At 38.6% G+C, this 19,988-nt stretch overlaps 1 protein-coding gene across 1 annotated transcript in view; it reads right to left on the bottom strand.

The window, feature by feature from the left end:
• Positions 1 to 2,186, bottom strand: part of cabp7a (calcium binding protein 7a) — a 46,072-nt gene extending 43,886 nt beyond the window's left edge. Inside the window, exon 1 of the mRNA XM_039659424.2 lies at positions 1,163 to 2,186. Within this exon, the coding sequence (XP_039515358.1) occupies positions 1,163 to 1,271 (109 nt within the window). The 5' untranslated portion in view covers positions 1,272 to 2,186. The remainder of the gene's footprint in view (positions 1 to 1,162) is intronic.
• Positions 2,187 to 19,988: the final 17,802 nt, after the last annotated feature.

The raw sequence follows: 19,988 nt of genomic DNA, 5'->3' as shown, positions 1-19,988 counted from the left end.
ATTTGCATGGTGGTGGGAAATACAATAAAGCCATTTATTTGTGTTTATTATGCGTCTAGTTCAAATGGCATTTTACTGCTTTGTTGAAATTGGATTTTTATCAAGGTACTTTCAATCCTGATCCTGTAGGTCCGCAGCACTGCAAATTTTGGGTGTCTCTCTATCTGACACTCATATTTCATGTCACAATTAATGTGCTGAAATCAAGTGTGTTATTTAAGAGACATCCAAATTGTGCAGTGGAGGGATATTACAAGACCATTATTGGGAAACTCATGGGGTAAAATGTAGTTTATGAAGAAAATAATCAACAAGCCTATTCATTTGCATGTGATACAGTGCGATATGTTTCAGATGCTAAAAATGAAAGTGTTGGCTTTTTGCTTAAAAAACATGGTATTGAAGAGACTGAGTCATTACTCCAAATGAGAGGTCCGCATTAAAGAGGTAGCCTATATTAATTGCTGCATACCAATAACAGGTGTTTTTGCTGGGTTAAGAGACTACTCCCCATAGGAAAAGCCAGTTGTATTGAAGGATAATGTGACTACTGTGTTTTTATACTAATATTCAGATGATTAATCAGGGTAAACTCTCTGACACTGATGAGTAAGATATGGAAATACTCTGACGAATTGCAAATGCATATTTAGTTTAATATGTTACAGAGCTTTTTATGGCTTAGAATGGCGACTTCCTATTTTGTTTTACTTCTGATTTGTTCACTTGTTTGAAAAAGCCAAAGAGATGTTTCAACTGCAGCATATCACACATTCTGACTTGCGATAGACCTACTTTAAATAAATCATACAATCATAGAGAAACACAGGTAACCGGATTGTCACGCGTTTTAAATGCACTGCGCTAAATCCTTACAAACTTAAAAAAAAAAAATCCTTACAAACTTGTTCTAACAAAACAGAAAAATTACAGGATATATTATTTCACTTCACTGTTCTCTAACAATATATTTTAAATCGAAACTGGGTCACTCAGATACAGAAAAAGAGAGATAGAGAGAAAAAAACAACAACAACAAACAGGTCTAGGAAACAGGGTGAAATAGACTAAAGCAATGCAAGAATTAGTACGCGTTTAGTCATTTCATAAAGAATAACAACAGAATATGGGGCTTAAAAACCCTCCGGACCCTCTCACTCACCTTCCACCTCATCCTCAGGCAGGTTGACCGGTGCCCGGTACGACAGGATATCTGGAATGGTGCAGATCCCCCGGTACATCAACGTGGAAGTCACCGGATGCATAGGCATGTTTGCGCTTGTGTGTAAGCACGTGTTTAATGATCCTCATATATGTGATTTACTGTCCAGACTGCAACTTTTTACCCCACTTCAGATCGAACCGAAACCTCATGGAGATCACGGGTGGAGCGGATTCCATGGAAAGCGCCGATCGTACTCTTACAGCGTGCGCAATTGCGCAGCCCTCTCCAAGAAACCAGTTGTGAGGATTTACAAGTCTTCGGAGGTCAACGGGTGGACTAGGTGTAGGCTAAGCTTTTGGGGTTCGGACCGTCAAAATATAAGCGAACCGCCTGGTCTCTAGATTGTTGTGAAAATGAACAGAACAACGAATTACGGCGGCTCCATCGGCGGGGAAACTAACAGATCCACATAATCCACCAGCTCACTCGACGCGCATCAAACAAACGCGCGTTTTTATCACTGCGACAAAACATGTGCGTGTTGGCGAGGTTGCGTGGATCGATTCGAGCACCTGGTCGTTAGGCAGGCATCTCCATCTGTTTGCAGTTCAATCGCTTATAAGACACAGCAGTTGAGCTTCGAGCATGCACTTGTTGGATACGCGCACCGCCAGGAACAAGGAGTTAAAAATGCGCTTTACGCGTGTGTAGTTGAGAGGTTCCTCTAAATAAATCGTGTGTTTTCCCTTTCAGCAAAAAAATGGGTAAGATGCCCTCGATACAAGCAAACTTTCCAGCTAAACAACATGCAGATAAACACGCTGTGCGTGGCGAGGCGCGGTGCGGTGACCGGGTTCCCTCGCGATGGATCTATATTTAGCTGCTGTTCAGTACAAGGTATTTCCCGCAGGTGTGAGGCATTCACACAGGACGCGTTCTTGCGTTTAACAGCCAGACGGAGCGTTTCGGATTTGACGCGTTTTCAGAAGTTGATCTTTTTTTTTTTTACTTATGCTGTCTTCAACGCCACGCTTATGGCGCAAAATATACCCGCCTGACTTGCTATACATGAACTTTTAACATTATTTGCTCCCTGTGTTGATTAATGTACATTGTCTCTGTTTTTTAACCTCATCTAACACAGTTAATTGTACGTCTAATATGTCTACATTTCAGTCTGAACAAATACCCATTAAATCAAACATGCTACCAATAAATGAATATAAAATCATTACGAGCTCAGATTTTGTGATACTGTAGGCCTACACTTTTTAGAAAATTTGAAGCAAATCATTTAGAACAGCATCACAACTAAATGTTGCTTTTAGAGTCCCCATGAAATCAAAATGTACGCTTTTTTTGCTTTTATGTTAGCCTTATTGTTAGTTATGCGCCAAAACAATGGCAAAATTCACATTTAAAAGATGTAGGCTAAGCATTCAAAACTCACAACCTCTAACTTCCGCCAATATGGATAAATGATTTTGATGATATCACCCTGCACTTCTGATACTCTTTAGATTTTCTGTCCAATCAAATGCTCTCTAGAATATAAAAAGCCCCGCCCACATATTATAAATATGCTGAAGCCGCAGCTAAAATTGGTCACTAATGCGTATAGCACTCGTGTTTACCGTGCAATTTATATGCGAGAATTAGTTTTTACAACACGCAGTTTTTGCGTGCATTTGATAAACACGCAGCCCACACCACTAATCCCAATCAAACATATAATACGCACGCAACCAACTAAACCTACCCTATACCTACACTGTAAAAAAATATCGTTGGTTTAACTTAAAAAATGAAGTAACCTGGTAGCCTTAAAATTTTAAGTTTATTGAAATGGAAAAATTGAGTTAATACAAAGAAGGAGATTGATTTAATCATCAGAAACTCAAAATATTATGTTGTATGAACTACATAAATGGTTTAAGTTGATTTTACAAAAGAAAAAATGTTGTGATTACAAATCATGAAAATATTTTTTTACAGTGTACCCATGCTAACACAATGCGTACTGTAGAGATGTATTTAGTGTCATCAGATTGATACATGGTGAAATATAGGGGATAGGGAAGGATTCAGAAAGCGTAAATATGCTTTCCATTGGGGCGAATGAAGTCTGATTTTACCTATAGTGTCACGTGAACCGCCGCAGTGCGCACACAGGCACAGTCAGCTCCAGTCCAGAGACATGATAGCACAGAGCGGATCATTTGCGCAAGTCACAGAATGCTATATTTTTAAGCAATATGAAGGAGAAACGGTTAGAGATTAAGAGGAAACGGCGCCTATACTGAGCTCAACGGCTCTGGCCGAGCTGTGATTTAAAAGAAATGCTATTGGCTATTTAAAAAGGGGAGGAGCTGTTCGATATGTACAGGGCGAGACATATCGAATAGCTCCTCCCTTTTTTAAAATATAGCCAATAGCATTTCTTTTAAATCACAGCTTCCTATTTCAGTGAAAAAACATGACCACATTGAATAATGCTTGAATAATCGCGTGAGTGAATGAATCGGTGACACACCAATACAAGCTTTGATCCTCAATTAATGTGTTTTTGAATGAAAAATCACTCCGTGACTGTCACAACTTGTGTAGTTCCTGAATCATTGTTCTTACCCTTTATGGATATACGGACATTCTGTGGCATATAAACAAAAAATTGACTCTGATATATACAATTAAAACTAGGGATGCTCCGATCAGGATTTTTGCAGCCGATACCGAGTACCGATTTCTTGTCATGGTGATCGGCCGATACCGATACCAATTCCAATGCTTAATTGACTTAATATAAGACAAATAAACAAAATGGAACAGTTTAATGCAGCCCATAAGGTTTATTTAAACATTGTCCAATACTGTGGAGGACAAAATAAACATTTAGTCTCCTAAGATGGAGAAGTCTGATGTAATTTTAACATCGTCCAATACAAGTCTGAGCAGGACAAAATAAAGCTGAGTGAGAGTCAGATTACTAGTTACCGTTGCCTTTTTTGCAGTTGCCAGTTTTTCATATTCACCATACGTCTCGCGGTGGCTCGTTCTTAAGTGACAAATTGTTGTATTAAATGTTTTGGACAATGCTCGTCCACGTATTTTCTTTGGAAAATTATGATTAGGGGTGGGTTTAGGGATCAGGGGGCGGAGTTGGTTAGGTTTAGGTGTATGTAAGGTGGGAGGAGTTGGATCTGGAACCGACTCCTCCCCATGGATTTCATGTTCCGCAGTGAGGACCATCTCGATCGATCGGAGCATCCCTAATTAAAACATGCACAGATGGAGGAAAGGCACTGAACGAATTTCCCCTTATGCTGCATTCCATGCGGGACACCACTATTGAGAAGATAAAACTTTCCTTTATTCCCATACATTTCTCCACGGACAACTGCGATCGACATGATTCCCAGAAGATATGTGACTGGTGTTTTCTCAGGGCAGGGGCAGATCCCATTCCTTTTGGCATTTCTCATCTTTAAAATAAAATCTAATTTAGTTTGATAACCAGTACTCTTCTTAAACTCAAAGGCTTTGTCGGATTTGTCCAAACAAGAGAGACTGAAAGCATCCCAACCCCAGTACGTGACTGTCAGCATGCCAACATTTCAGTAAGAGATGCTTATTATTTTGCATTTGCAAGAGCATCCTGGTGGAAATGCATTGCACTTTGCAATTCAAACATATTAATCAAAAGGTGCTTGGCATGGTGGAAGTCATCCACTACACACTAATCTATCTCAGTGTGGGTGGGTTAGCTTTCTTCGCTATTTCTAAATTTCCTTCTCAGATTCCTGACATATTCGCAAGCAGGTGTTCGATTTTCTGCATGCATCCTTTGTCAAATGCACTTAGTAAAAAAACATGTGACATACGAGTCTTATTATGGGTTATCTGCAGCTGCGATGGATTTGGGTGATGTAATGACATCATTGTGTCCTCCAGCTGTGGACCAGAGCTCTCGCGACAGCCCAGGACCCAGGTGCACACATCAAGACTTGATGGCCTATTATGACCAGTGGACTCTGAACCTCCAACACCCAGATTTTGAGGCATTTTCTACACCCTCTGTGTTTCCACATAGAGACAGGTGCCCTGTGTTATGCACACACACATACGCACACATCTCAGGTGGAGCGCATCAACTTTTCACAGTGTCATCCACGTCTAACACTGAGTGAAGGAAGGAGAGAGTGGGGCTTCTTTCCGTCTCTCTTCACTGCTGATGGCACTCTCTGGGGTGCATCATCTGCTTTGACAGAGAAATACTGTGCGGGAGACATCGTGTATGAGCTTAATGTCAGAAGTCCAATTCTTCGTGGGATCAAGGGTTTGTTCACACTTGTAGTTCGGTTCGCTTGGTTCGTTTGGTCCTGAAAACAACAACATTGAGTCCTGGTCCGCTTAGCATTCTTATTGGCATTTTTAACACCAAAACTACTGATAGTGAACCTAAAGGCACTGGGATATGTTCACAACTTGATTGGTTGGCTTTTATGACATATTTCATATTTCGTAATGGAACTTACCGAACATCCAAAACAATGCTGTGTGCTGGGATAAATGTGCTTGTCGGATGTACATATCTACATTTGATGGTATTTTAAAACGTATTTTACTGTTATACAATCCTTTTTTAGATTTTTAAAAGGAAAAGTTCATCCAAAATTGAAAATTTGGTCATTATTTACTTACCCTCATGCCGTTATAAACTCATGAGTTTCTTTATGAAACACAAAATTAGATTTAAAAAAATATATATATTCTGGCCATTTTTAATATAATTGATTGTAGTTTCTTTTTAATGCAATTACAAAAAGTTTGCATTATAAAAAGTATGCGTTATATTATAAGTCATACAATAACTTTAAAAAAGTTTTTAATACAATAACCAAAAGTCATTATTTACTGCTGATCTTCTGCAAAACAAATATTACTAGAATGTGTAAATACTTTAAAATGTTCATACTACTTATAATTTTTCAATTAATAAATAATAATTTTCATTAAAATAAGGTAAAAATGCATCTAGAAAATATCTTAATGGTCAAAAAAGGCTTGTATTTATTGAGCAAAAGTAATAATGATACTATTTTTCCTTTAATTTATTCTCTTAAATTGGTATAAGGCTATAAAACAAATTTCATTTTTCATTTAATAAATAATAATTTTCATTAAAATAAGGTAAAAATAAATCTAAAAATATCTTCATGGTCAAAAAAGGCTTGTATTTATTGACAAAAAGTAATAATAATACTATTTTTCCTTTAATTTATTCCTTTAAATTGGTATAAGGCTATAAAACAAATATCACTATAATGCATAAATACTTATAATGCATATATTTTTATTAGTGATTTACAAATTATAATTTTTCATTTAATAAATAAAATAATTTTCTTTCAAATAAGGTCAATCAAACTGCATCTAAAAATATCTTAATGGTAAAAAAGGCATTTCAGAGCAAATGTAATAATAATACTGTATATTTTCCTTTAATCTATTTGTTTATATAGTATATATAATATATATATATATATATATTTTTTTTTTCATTTAATAAATAATTTCATTCAAAATGCATGTTTTTTTCTTTTTTTTCAATAATAAATTTTACTTTTGATTTTAAGGTGAAATATATCTCAGACAGCTAGGCTTCCTAAAATTCACACTACTTAGTATATCATTGTTGCATTGGCCTTGAATTTTGTCCTATTAAGCACACAATGCCTTCAAGGAGAGCCAGACGAGTCCCTGCATGGGTTCCCTTTCACTCTGGTCCTCATTGATCCCTGTATTGGCAGTGCCCACTAAATACAAAAAAGCAAACGAAACCCTTAGAAAACTCCATTCAGACATCAGCACAAAACGTCCACAGCACGGAGCAGCACCCGAAAGGTCACTCAATAGCTTCCACTGGACTCTATTAGGACACATAACGATGATTCAGTTGTTCATAAAGCATGTTTCATTCATGTATTAGTGTGCACAGAATCGAATGGCCATACGAATGGTCTGTCTGGAAGGCTTTACAGCTCATCCTTGCTCTTAGTTTACATGTCAGTCTCTAGAGGGCAATATTGAGTGCCCGTGGCTCCTCTCTGCTGGTGGTAGAGACTCCAGACATTTGGATTCAAGTTGCAGAACATTTCTGTGGACACTGAGACAAATTAGAAAAACAGCATGTGCACGTTCACATATTTTATTCATCATCTCAAGTTTGCAGTCTGCTCTCTGAAATTGAAAAACTTGTATTATATTAAATGTAGTGGACGGTTTTAATCTGAAGTTAGTTAGGGGCCGTTTACATGACACAGTTTTCAACTTTTTTCGGGGTTTGGGGGCCTGAACGCAAACTTTTGAAAATGGGGAAAACTTTTGAAGAATATCTCACCATCACTGATGCGTCCAGGTCGCATTCATTCACCATATGTTTGGTCTAAAACACTGCTCTCCTATATTGCTGCAGGACATCAAGTGTGAGTAGATGTTCTGTCATCTTTGCAGTACTGTGATATGAAGAGTGTGCAAAGTAACGTATTTTAGCAACAGTGTAAAAGTGAATAGCACATAACAGGAACTAATACCGAAAAACATGAATATCTATTGGTAGGTTACAACATGGATCACATGACTAAACTTACATCATCATTTTCAAATACGATGGTTTCACAGTCCACACTACAACGCGAAAATGGCGTTTTCAAATTGATCTGCTTTGGAGAGCGTTTTCTAAAAGATACGTTGTCGTTGACTTAAAACAACAACATCTCAGAGTAGATGGAAGGCCAAACCGGAGAGAAAAAATATATATGGACATGGCCATAGGCTGTCACCGGCCAATGTTATTGTCGTGTTTTGACACGTGCTTTAGACACGATCATGCCAGAGACATTCCCCATTAGTATCCTATACTCTCAGAAAAAAGGTACAAAAGCTGTCACTGTGGCTGTACCTTTTCAAAAGGTAAACCTTTGTCCATTGTAGGTGCTAATATGTCCATTTCATGAGCTAATATATACATTTTAGGTGTTAATATTATGTACATTTTAGATAATAGTTACATTTTAGGTGCTAATATTTACCTTTTAAGTGTTAATATGTACATTTTAGGTGCTAATATCATATGTCAATTTCTAGGTCCTATATGTACATTTTAGGTGCTAATATGTCCATTTCATGATCTAATTTGTAAATTTTACGTGTTAATAGGTACATTTTTAGATGTTAATATGTACATTTTAAGTGTTAATATGTACATTTTAGATGCTAATATGTCCATTTCAGGAGCTAATATGTCCATTTTAGGTGGTAATATGTACATTTTAGGTGGTAATATGTACATTTTAGGTATTAATATGTACATTTTAAGTGTTAATATGTACATTTTAAGTGTTAATATGTACATTTAGGTGCTAATATGTCCATTTGAGGAAGTAATATGTCAATTTTAGGTCCTAATATGTACATTTTAGGTGGTAATATGTACATTTTAGGTATTAATATGTACATTTTAAGTGTTAATATGTACATTTAGGTGCTAATATGTCCATTTCAGGAAGTAATATGTCAATTTTAGGTACTAATATGTACATTTTAGGTGCTAATATGTCCATTTAATGAGCTAATATGTGCCACTAAGGTACCATAATGCAGCCTTTGGGTACAAAAGTGTACCTTTTGAAAAGGTACAGCCCCAGTGACAGCTTTTGTACCTTTTTTCTGAGAGTGTACGCAGTGTCTCGTTCCCCTTCTCAGGGAACCATGGTTACTTTCATAACCAGAGAAGTTTTCAGTCTTTTTGAATGGAACTTCCTTAAATAAGAAGTTCCTCCCATAATCTAAAACGCAAGAAGCTGATTAGGAAAAAGGTGGATAACTCCCCAAGAATATCATAGCAATCATCTGAGAATGCCCTACCAACCATTTAAAACATGCTAGCTACCACATAGCAACAAGCTAATAATCACTCTATAGCAACCACCCACCGTACAGGCAAACATAACCCATATTTTCCTCAGAAATGTAAAAGCTTGTTTGAAGTGCTATGTGAGGATGGATGGTGCTGATGCTGCAGGCTGCATGCGGGTATCCAGGGAATGTTCAAAGTCAATAATATCACTGATGTCTCTGCGCCATTGGCTGGGGACACTTAATAGACTGGATAAATGAGAACGGACTTACTGGCAAATCTGCCATCTTGTTTACATGCGTCCTGACTCCTGCCCTTATAGACATCATCTATTCATTTGGAGGAGTAGAGAATTTGGAGTGCAAAGTCTGCTATTCTCTTTAACAGGCATTTTCTCTGAGGAGGGAAGGGAGGAAAATTATCATTTAAATAAATAAATAAAATAAAATGAAAAACAAAAAACACCTAAAGATTGGCATGGGGTACTTTCCATAAGATCATCGATCAATGCAAATCAAACCAGCTATTAGGCTAAATGAAGTAAAACCATGCCAATCTCTAGGTGTGGTGGAAGGTGTGTGATGATGTGGGGATATTTTAATTCCAAAGGCCAAGGGAACTTTATCAGGATGCATATTATCCTGGATCCATGAAAAAACTGGCTTTTAAAAATAAAAACCTGCCTGACTCTATGGGAATTTAACATAGGGGGGCAATGACTTATGCACCCTGTATTTTAAGGAAAAACATTTATTTATTTATGATACATTATTCATTCACAAAGAAAATTGGTGTCCTTAAAGGTTGGAGTTTTCCTCATTTTTCTAATTAAGGCATTAAAATCCATATCCAAAAGATGATTTTTTATTCCTCTTTTTAGGCAACTTTAGCATGGGGGCAAACACTTATTCACACCACTGTATATATATATATATATATATATATATATATATATATATATACATATTAGGGGCTGGGCAACGATCAATCGCGATTAATCGCATCCAAAATAAAAGTTTGTGTTTACGTAATATATGTGTGTGTATAATTATTTTGTATATATAAATACACACACATGCATGTATATATTTAAGAAATATTTGCATGTATATACTTTATATATATTTATCCATAATTATTATTAGGTATAAATATAAATATTTGATATATTAAGAACACATTTTTCTTAAATATATACATGCATGCGTGTGTGTTTATATATACAAAATAATTATACACACTACACACACATATATTACGTAAACACAAACTTTTATTTTGGATGTGATTAATCATTGCCAAGCCCTAATAAATATATATATATATATATATATATATATATATATATATGAATGTGTGAAAGTGTGTGGTCATATTTTATAGTTTGGGGCTGTTACTGTTAGGGACAAAAAATGTTCATCCAAGAAATAGCTGCTAAAAAGTTAACGATGAACAAAGTATTTAAAAATGAAAAAATATGACTTGAAGGGCACCTCAAGAAACAACAAGAAAGGGCTTAATATACCACAACTTTTTATTGGCAGTACCGCTGGCTACGGGTTGTGTTTGAACAGACAGGGGACTAACAGTAGTGACCTGCTCAACAAGATTTAGATTAAGCTGACAAACCACTCAGATGTATAATGTTTACAGGGAGAAGGAACATTGGTGTGTTTTAGGGAGAAAGAAACTGACTTTTTATTTGTCTGAGATCAATAGCTAGTAGAACAAGGCACGTCCGGGGGCTCAAGGTTGTGTCCTTGAGGCTTTCTTCCGAACTTTCTGAAACCCGCAGAGCTTGTTCGTAAGCATTTCTGCTTCCTACAACCTGGCCGGTCATATTCACAGCAGGGACGCGGGGAGATAAAACGCATGAAAGCGGGGCCTAAAGATGACGCATGGAGCTGCCAAACTGGGCTGAGAGCCTGCACAATCCTCTGGCATCCATGCATCCCTTTCCCAACTTCCGCTTTTTTATCTTAATGTAGTCCTTCCTCTCCCAGAGAGAAAGAGTGTGCTGTTGGATGGGGTTAAGCTCTATTTGAAGAGTTGCTCGGCTGTTATGGGACTCACAGAGATACAAAGAAAGAAAGAGAGGGAGGAAGGCAGCAAATATAAAGACAGAAGGTCGTAGAAACGAGAGAGATTTTGTCATGTGCGGAAGGAGAATGGCCCCTTTTCAGGATGTAAGATGAACAGAAACGGCAACTATCAAAAGGAAATTCCCATAAAAACAACTTCAATCGCTCATCTAACAAAAAGTTGTGTGTGTGTGTGTGTGTGCCAGTTTTCTTTTTATCTTCATCACAGCTTAGTCATTAACAAAGAAACTGAGACTTCACAATAGCTTCTTATGAAAAACAGCTCTGACATTTAGATTGTTTAACAACTATTTATAATTAAAAGTGCAGCAAGCAGTTTCTGCGTATTGTTGTTGAAAACTGTTGATATTTGAAATCAACTTGGGGTGGGCGGATTGATCTAAATATCGACAGAGAATGTCTATTGAAGAGAATTGGCACTGGCTGGTTACTTCCGGTTTCTAGACTGGCTGCAGTAACACGTCTCTGTCCATGCGGGGGCGCTCGCGGTCGAGTGCAGAATGAATGGGAGTCAATGGGGTTTCACCCCTAGAAATCCACTTTTCTCAGGATGTAATTTTTTTGTCAAGTAATTTGAAAGTCGCATTCAAAAGGGAGGGCTAAGATAATACACTCAGCTGAAAATTGCATTTTTAAGTTCACTTATCTGTTCTAAAAATCCGTTCAAAACTCTGATGACGTCACACAATTGCAGAATGCTAGCGTGTTCCGGCCAACAACACCCTAACCTGTAAGAAATCAAAAGGACATAAGTAATCGTTCATTCGACTTTTGGCCTATAATCTATATTGAACTTGCAGAATCAGCAATAAAATCTATTTTGATTTAACGACAAGCAGGTGAAAGAGACACATTCAGCCGTTTAGCCCCATAGACTCCCATTCATTCTGCTCTCGCCCGCGATCACCTCCAGTGGAATTCTAATGGAACTGCAACCAAGATGATACACAATGGGGCTAATAGGAAGTGCCAAGGCTCTCCGTTAGACGGGCTCTGATATCGATACTATCAATGCCAACACTGGTATTGGTATCGGATCGATACAACTGAAATTTAATCGATATTTTAATTTAAATACCTCTCCTCTGTTCGTTCACTATACTTTGCTTGTGTCTTCTACCTCTACAATCCTCAGTAAACGCTGCTTTCACATCCATTTGCTTTTCCTCCCCCTCCTGCTGCTCTGTTGTTATTCGTTGTTGTGTTGTCACGTGACTCACTGACACAAAGCGCCGAAAAGCAGCGAAGGCTGATATTAAGGGAGGCTCAGGGAATGTAATTGCACAGGTATATTTGCTCTTCAGTATAATTGTGTGCACTTTTTCACTTTTTCATTTGCTTTTAAAACCAGAAAAAAGGGAGAGATTTTTTTTCTTTTTTTTTCTTTTTTTAAAAGGCTGTAAAGCATTCATTGAACAGTGCCTAATAACTAATAATTGTGTGCACTTCAGTACATAGATAAAAAAAATATTGCAAAAAGTATCGTATTGGTATCGGTATCGGCAATACTGACCCTATTTGTATTTGGTATCGGATCACGTTCGCAAGAGTTTATATGTTGTGGCCACGACAAAAATAAGTGAACCGAACATGTCCTCTCCCGGTCACCGTACGATATAATTGAGCTGAAGAGGTTTTGGGAAACCCAACCCTGGTATTTACTCAGAAGTACAGACTTTAAACTGTCTGGATTCGATATAATTGAACTGAAAAAAAGTGTATGTCTGAAATTGAGATAAATCATTTTTGTGTAACCACTTGCCTAAAAAAAGCCATTTTCAGAGTATAATGAATTATACTGCATACCATTCTATATATATATATATATATATATATATATATAGAGAGAGAGAGAGAGAGAGAGAGAGAGAGAGATGTGAGGATTAATTAAAATGTGAGCGTAAGGACATTTAAATTGTTACAAAAGTTTCTATTTCAAATAAATGCTTTAATTTTGAACTGTTCTATTCGTTATAGCAATTCTATAAATAAACCAAATTTCTGCTCTAACAAAGCTCAAGATCCCCAATGCACCATTATTAGGCTACACATTATCTTGTTCATGTTCTTAGTCTGTTCTGAACCATATTATTATGGACCTCAGGGCCAGATATAAAATAATTAAAAAAAAAAGAATATTTAAAATTTGGATCTTGCTGTATAAATGTCAGCACTGGCTACCAAATAGTCAAAAAATTTGCTTACAGTCTTTAGTGGAGTAGCAAATCTTCACTAGTGCAAGATTATGCACAAGACCTAATCCAGTAACTAAAAGTATAGATATTGGTCCTTCCAATTAAGCAAAATCAGATGTCTTGGAAATAAGTAAAAAATAAAATATAAAAAAATATCATATTTTTAGCAATTATTATCCAGAAATGTTTTTGAGCAACAAATCAGCATATTATAATAATTTCTGGAGGACCATGTGACACAGCTTTGACATCACAGGAATAAATTACATTTTGAAATATATTCAAATAGAAAGAACAATATATCGCTTTTTTTAACAGAAATATTTCTTTCAAAAACATAAAAAATATCACTGACCACAACATTTTTAATTGCATTAAATATAAAATCCCCCTTTTTTTAAAGTTATTAACTAGATTTCGTGATATCAGCTTTAGATATCAACTTATTAAGCAATATAGTGCACATTAAATCACACTTCCTTTAAGAAGGCGAAAAACAGTGTGTGACACAAGAGTGTGTCCGGATTCACAGTACTCAGGCAAAATGTAATCGGATGATCTACTACTTCCATTGAGATTCTGAAGTGTGCATACGATGGACACTTTACTACCCCATGAGACCACAGGAGAGGATTTGTGAATGACAGTGAGGCGACATTTTCTCCAGGGAGGATTAAGCACATGATATGACAACGCATTCTCACCCCAAGGCGTCACCTTTGACCATGCTTCAATATTTGACGTTTTAGGCGCCCTTTAGCGTCACTTACATGACGTGATCCTACGGCGTCATCTAACTGACGCTAAAGGAAAGCGTCAGTTAAAGGACGCGGTTAGGTTTAGGTGTGGGGTGGGGGTAGGGTACACGCGATCCTATAGGGCGTCATCTAACTGACGCTAAAGGGCGCCTAAAGCGTCAGATATTGAAGCATGTCCAAATGCTTCCCAAGGCGTCAGTTAAGTGACGCCTTGGGGGTGAGAATGGGCTGGATATGATTACCCACATCAGTAAAAATTGAAACATAATCGGTTGTTGACAGCAGAGAAAGGCCAATTTAAGTTCTAAATTATAACTTTTACTGCTCTGTAAAGTGCTTCTGAAACTAAAAATACAAGCAGCAAAATAATCAGGGTGACTATCGTGCTTTGCAGAGAGCTTTCTCATTAGCAACAACTGTCTATGAATCCGAGTTTCATCCTCATCGTAAATCTGTGCACAGTCCATCTAGCCATAAACCTGTCACAGAGCCAATGACCAATAATTGAGAGTGAAATCAAGGCTTTGCGGCTCTAATGGGATTCTGATACTAGAGATCAATCTCTCTCTTCCCACAGCTCATTAATGCTGATCTTCTCCCCACATTTGGCATGCAGTGTCTGCTCTCTGCTCTCCTCTCACCTGCAGGCCATTTCCAGCCCTTCCTCTGCATCTGTCAGCCCACCGCTGAGATGCCACATGACACACGTGTGCTTCTTTATGCTGCGTGCTCTCGCTGCGTAATGATGGAGACAAGCTGTGCGCTTTTAAAAATATATTAAGCATCTGCCCCGGGAATCTCGCCCCTCCGGCAGGGAGCAGGGGAATGACCGTTATGCACGGCAGCTGGTTCACAAGACCCGCATGGGAAGCCGGGCTGAGGTAATAGGATGGCAGCGCTACGGTAGAGAAAGATCAAGAGAGTGTCGAACATGGAGCAATCTGTGTGTTTGTAAATATAACCTGTGTATCTGCACTCCTGGGCATCAGTAGCAGAAAGATGCACTTTTCCAGAATATTAATCGAGCAAAAAAGGGGGGAAAAAAGGCCTCCTTCACATCAAAGTGAGAGAAAAAATGAGAAGACAGGATGGCTATGTCATGCACTCATCCACCCTCTCTCTCTCTCTCTCTCTCTCTCTCTTCATCCTACTGCATCTCGCCTTTCATCCATCCACCCGCTTCAATCTGTTTTTGGATATTTTAGTGCAAGCGCTTATGACACATCAAATTTGGAAGCTGACTTTTTCTCATTTTTGTAATGTAGAATGTCTAAAAGCAACATTTTTAAATTTATGTATGTTTTTATGTATTTATTATATATTATGTATTTATTTATGTGTGTACTCTATTTATTTTGTATTCATAAATACACACACACACATATATATATTTAAGAAATATTTGCATGTATATGCTGTATATATATATATATATTTATACATAATTTATATTATATATAAATATATTTTTTTTCAAATAGGCCTATATACATCCACATGTGTGTATTTTTGAATTAATTATACAGAGTACACACACATATACATTATATATGAACAAAACGTTTATTTTGCATGTGATTAATCACAATTATTTAAAAGTCTTTATTTAACCCTAGAATGCATGTGGCCTTTCTTCACTTATTTACTACAGCTAATTGCCTCAGTCTCAGTAGAAATGTTGTGCTTACATTCATATTTATACATTCTTACATAGGCTTACATTTCCTATTGTGCTTTACATTCCTATTTTTTGGCTGAAAATATAATTTGTAATGATAAATACTAAATAAAGAATCATTATCAAATAAGAATTAGAAACATTGATCAGGTGATGCTTTAGAACATTCTCAAATTATGCAAATTTTTACAGTAACTTTTTTTTTTACTTGATTTTCAAAGCTGTTTACACATTCTCTATTACATTATTACAAGAATGTACACTCTCAGAAAAAAGGTACAAAAGCTGTCACTGGGGCTGTACCTATTCAAAAGGTAAACTTTTGTCCATTTCAGGTGTTAATATGTACATTTTAGGTGTTAATATGTTCATTTTAGGTGCTAATATGTACATTTTAGGTGCTAATATGTACATTTTAGGTGCTAATATGTACATTTTAGATGTTAATATGTACATTTTAGGTGCTAATGTTTAAATTTTAGGTGCTAATATGTACATTTTAGTTGTTAATATGTACATTTTAGGTGCTAATAAGTACATTGTAGGTGCTAATATGTACATTTTAGGTGCTAATATGTACATTTTAGGTGTTAATATGTACATTGTAGGTGTTAATATGTGCATTTTAGGTGCTAATATGTACATTTTAGGTGTTAATATGTACATTTTAGGTGCTAATATGTACCACTAAGGTTCCAATATGCAGCCTTTGGATACAAAAGTGTACCTTTTGAAAAGGTACAGCCCCACTGCACATTTTGTACTTTTTTTTTCTGAGAGTGTAAAATAGAAGCATTTGCACCTGTGACTTCAAATGAATTGAATGTATAATTGTAAAAAGTGGAAATATATTATATCTTAAAGAGCTATATCTTCCTGGCCTACCCTTAAAATGACTTTCCTCTGTGTATTCTAACATCAAATCAATAGCCAGTTTTCCTGGAAAGAAAGGATAGCTTCCATGAAAAGGCCCTTACAAAACAACAACATTTATCCCCTTTCAAAACAACTTGCATTGACTCAAATCTATTTTCTTCATGTGTTCAGAGAATGAACATGCATGCTTTCATTCTACACATATAGGAAAAATCCATTTCAACCAAACATTTAACAAGACCAATTGCACTCCATAACAACAAAACTGCACCCAATAAGGTTAAAGGAAACATGATGTCATGTGATGTATTGTGAATGAAGGACATACAACAGCAAATACACGGCATTCACCAGCAACACAACGTGGGTCGAAAATAAATAAACACAATTTATTGGGTCGATGATAAGAGCTTATTGGAAACTTGTTAAACCATTAAGCCATTTGACACCGCAAATGATGATTGTTTGAGCACAACAGCGCATAATACAGAAGCTCTCATCTGTGTTTCATACTCTAAATGCAAAATTTTTAATATTAGGCCGATAAACGATTATATATTTCTGAATCCAATAAGACAGATACAGAGAGTTATGAATCTTTTGAGGAATAAAGAAATCGAACGAAAGTTGATTATTCTGTTTCAAATAAAACTATATAAAAATATTGCATATGAATTAAGTCATCTTTTAATGTTCCTTATATTCATTAAGTGTATCATTGTCCCCATTATGTTATGTTCATAGACTTGTTTGTTTTCATTCCTCACATGTTTTTCCCGCCACTAATCTGATACCATGGACACTGATCACCTCCCTCACAGCAGCCCGTGGTTGTGTTAATCATCACTGTGTATTTAAGTTCCTGCCTGTATTCTGTTCATTGTCTGTTATTGATCGTGTTTCACACGCTGTCTCCCGTGTTCCCCGTGTCTCCCGTGTTATTACAGTGTTTGAACTACTTTCATCTCTGTCTTCCTTGCTACGAACTCAGTGTATAATGGATAATGTCGAGCTCATCGCCCTAGCTCAGAAGAGCCAGGATTTTTTGTCTTTCACTTTGTCTTTACCCTTGGTCTTTGTCTTTTTCACTTTGTCTTTCAAACTCCTTTTACCTTGCTTTTTTACCTTCTTTACCATCCGATCAACCTCCCAGACACATCTAACCTGAACTGGAAGGAGACCATCATCAGGTATCTGTCCAGAAAACAGCCAGACCCAGAGCCCGGATTGCAACCCTCGACCTCTGAGAACTCGTGCGCGCCCCCTGCAGACGGAGAGCTACCACCCGTGGCGACTCGGCAGACAGAGCCCGAGATGAAGAGGACAGAGCTGACCCTCGCCCCTGCAGACAAGGGAACCCAATCGACGGATCGACTTCAATAAAGAAACACCGTTTCCCACCCTATCATCTGCATCTTCGTCGTTTTCACACCACTCCAGTGGCTCTATCTACCGTACCATCGACCCGTTAAGTACCATCTTACCGCCAAGCTCAGCCAGTCCTCCAGCCCTGCCGCTGCTGGACGTTCGCACCATCTCTGGGGTGTTCCTCTGACGTCGAGCCACAGGTCAGGCCTCCATCCACAGCCCACCCGTGCACAGTGGCGGTTCTACTTTGAATTACACCCAGGACGAGACACCCTTCGAGTGAACTAATCGGGAAATCCCCTTGACATCGCTTCTGCGCATGGCACCTTCTCAGCAAGCAGGGCCCCATTGCCAATAAATGAATCGAAATGATAAAAAATAGAAAAACTTCATGGCACAGAGGATTTTTTTAACTGCTCGTGCCGCCCCCCATGTGACATGAAGAAATGCCGCCCCGGGCGACTGCCCGGTTCGCCCGTGCCTAGAACCGCTACTGCCCGTGCATGAGGTTCCCACGGCTCCACCTCCAGCCAGGGTCCTCTGCACTCCATCTCGTTCTGTCGACATGCCAGCTCCATCTTGGCTCCTCCCACCCTTTTATATAGCGCTTTCATAGACCTAATGGCCACCAAAGCGCATTACATTTTTACATTCACGCACTCATTGGGGCTGTTTACACCTGGCCACTTCATGCGTTTTCTCAGATCGGATAGCTATCTGATTTATCAAAACGATTCCATTTACACCTGGTCACATAAATGTGTTTTGGCAAAAAAAAATTTGGGAGTAGTAACATTTACATATGTGGTTTCAAGAACCAGATGCATTTACACTTGTCTAGTTTCGTCTGGAATGCGGACCAGACCACCTTCTGAAGTGGTTTGAGCGATCGGATTCAAATCTGTCTCGAATGCGTTTCGGGGGGCATTTACACCTGGTGTTTTCACGATCGGATAGCTATCCGATCACAGAGAACGCATGAAGTGGCCAGGTGTAAGCGGCCCCATTCATACACCGACGGCGGTGTCAGCGATGCAAGGCGCCATCCAGCTCGTCGGGAGCAGCTGGGGTTAGGTGTCTTGCTCATGGACACCTCAACACTTGGTCAGGTGGAAACGGGGATTGAACGACCAACCTTCCGGTTTGTAGACAACCTACATGAACCCCTGAGCCACTGTCACCCCTGGTGGTTAAATCGGTTTCCCTCATCCTGCCGGCTCCCCCTTGGTCAGTCGTCATTCTACCTCTGCCACGACTTACGGTCAGTCAGCTACGCTTCATCTCTCCACCCCTTCAGCTACAGCAGGCTCTTCTTTCCCCTGGGCATCACTTCTGTCCTCCCTCACTCCGACTTCGCGTCAGCTCTAGGGTACTCCGGCTCCACCTCCAGCCTCGGTCATCTGCACTCCATCTCGGCTCCGTCTTGGCTCCTCCCGACCACGGCTCCGCTGGAGACCCTTGAACTGACAGCTACATCGGTTTCCCTCATCCTGCCGGCTCCCCCTTTGTCAGTCGTCACTTTACCGACTTAAAATCCATCAGCTACGCTCCGTCCCTCCAACCCTTCGGCTACAGCAGGCTCTTCCTTCCCATGGGCGTCAGCTCTGTCCTCCCTCACTCCGACTTCGCGTCAGCACTAGGGTACTCCGGCTCCACCTCCAGCCTCGGTCATCTGCACTCCATCTCGGCTCCGTCTTGGCTCCTCCCGACCACGGCTCCGCTGGAGACCCTCGAATTGACAGCTACATCGGTTTCCCTCATCCTGCCGGCTCCCCCTTTGTCAGTCGTCACTTTACCGACTTAAAATCCATCAGCTACGCTCCGTCCCTCCAACCCTTCGGCTACAGCAGGCTCTTCCTTCCCATGGGCGTCAGCTCTGTCCTCCCTCACTCCGACTTCGCGTCAGCTCTAGGGTACTCCGGCTCCAC

Source organism: Pimephales promelas, chromosome 4 (assembly GCF_988280905.1).
Source record: "Pimephales promelas chromosome 4, fPimPro1.hap1.1, whole genome shotgun sequence".
Lineage (NCBI taxonomy): Eukaryota > Metazoa > Chordata > Actinopteri > Cypriniformes > Leuciscidae > Pimephales > Pimephales promelas.
The sequence above is the reverse complement of the archived record's forward strand: the minus strand, read 5'-3'. Positions and strand labels throughout refer to the sequence as shown.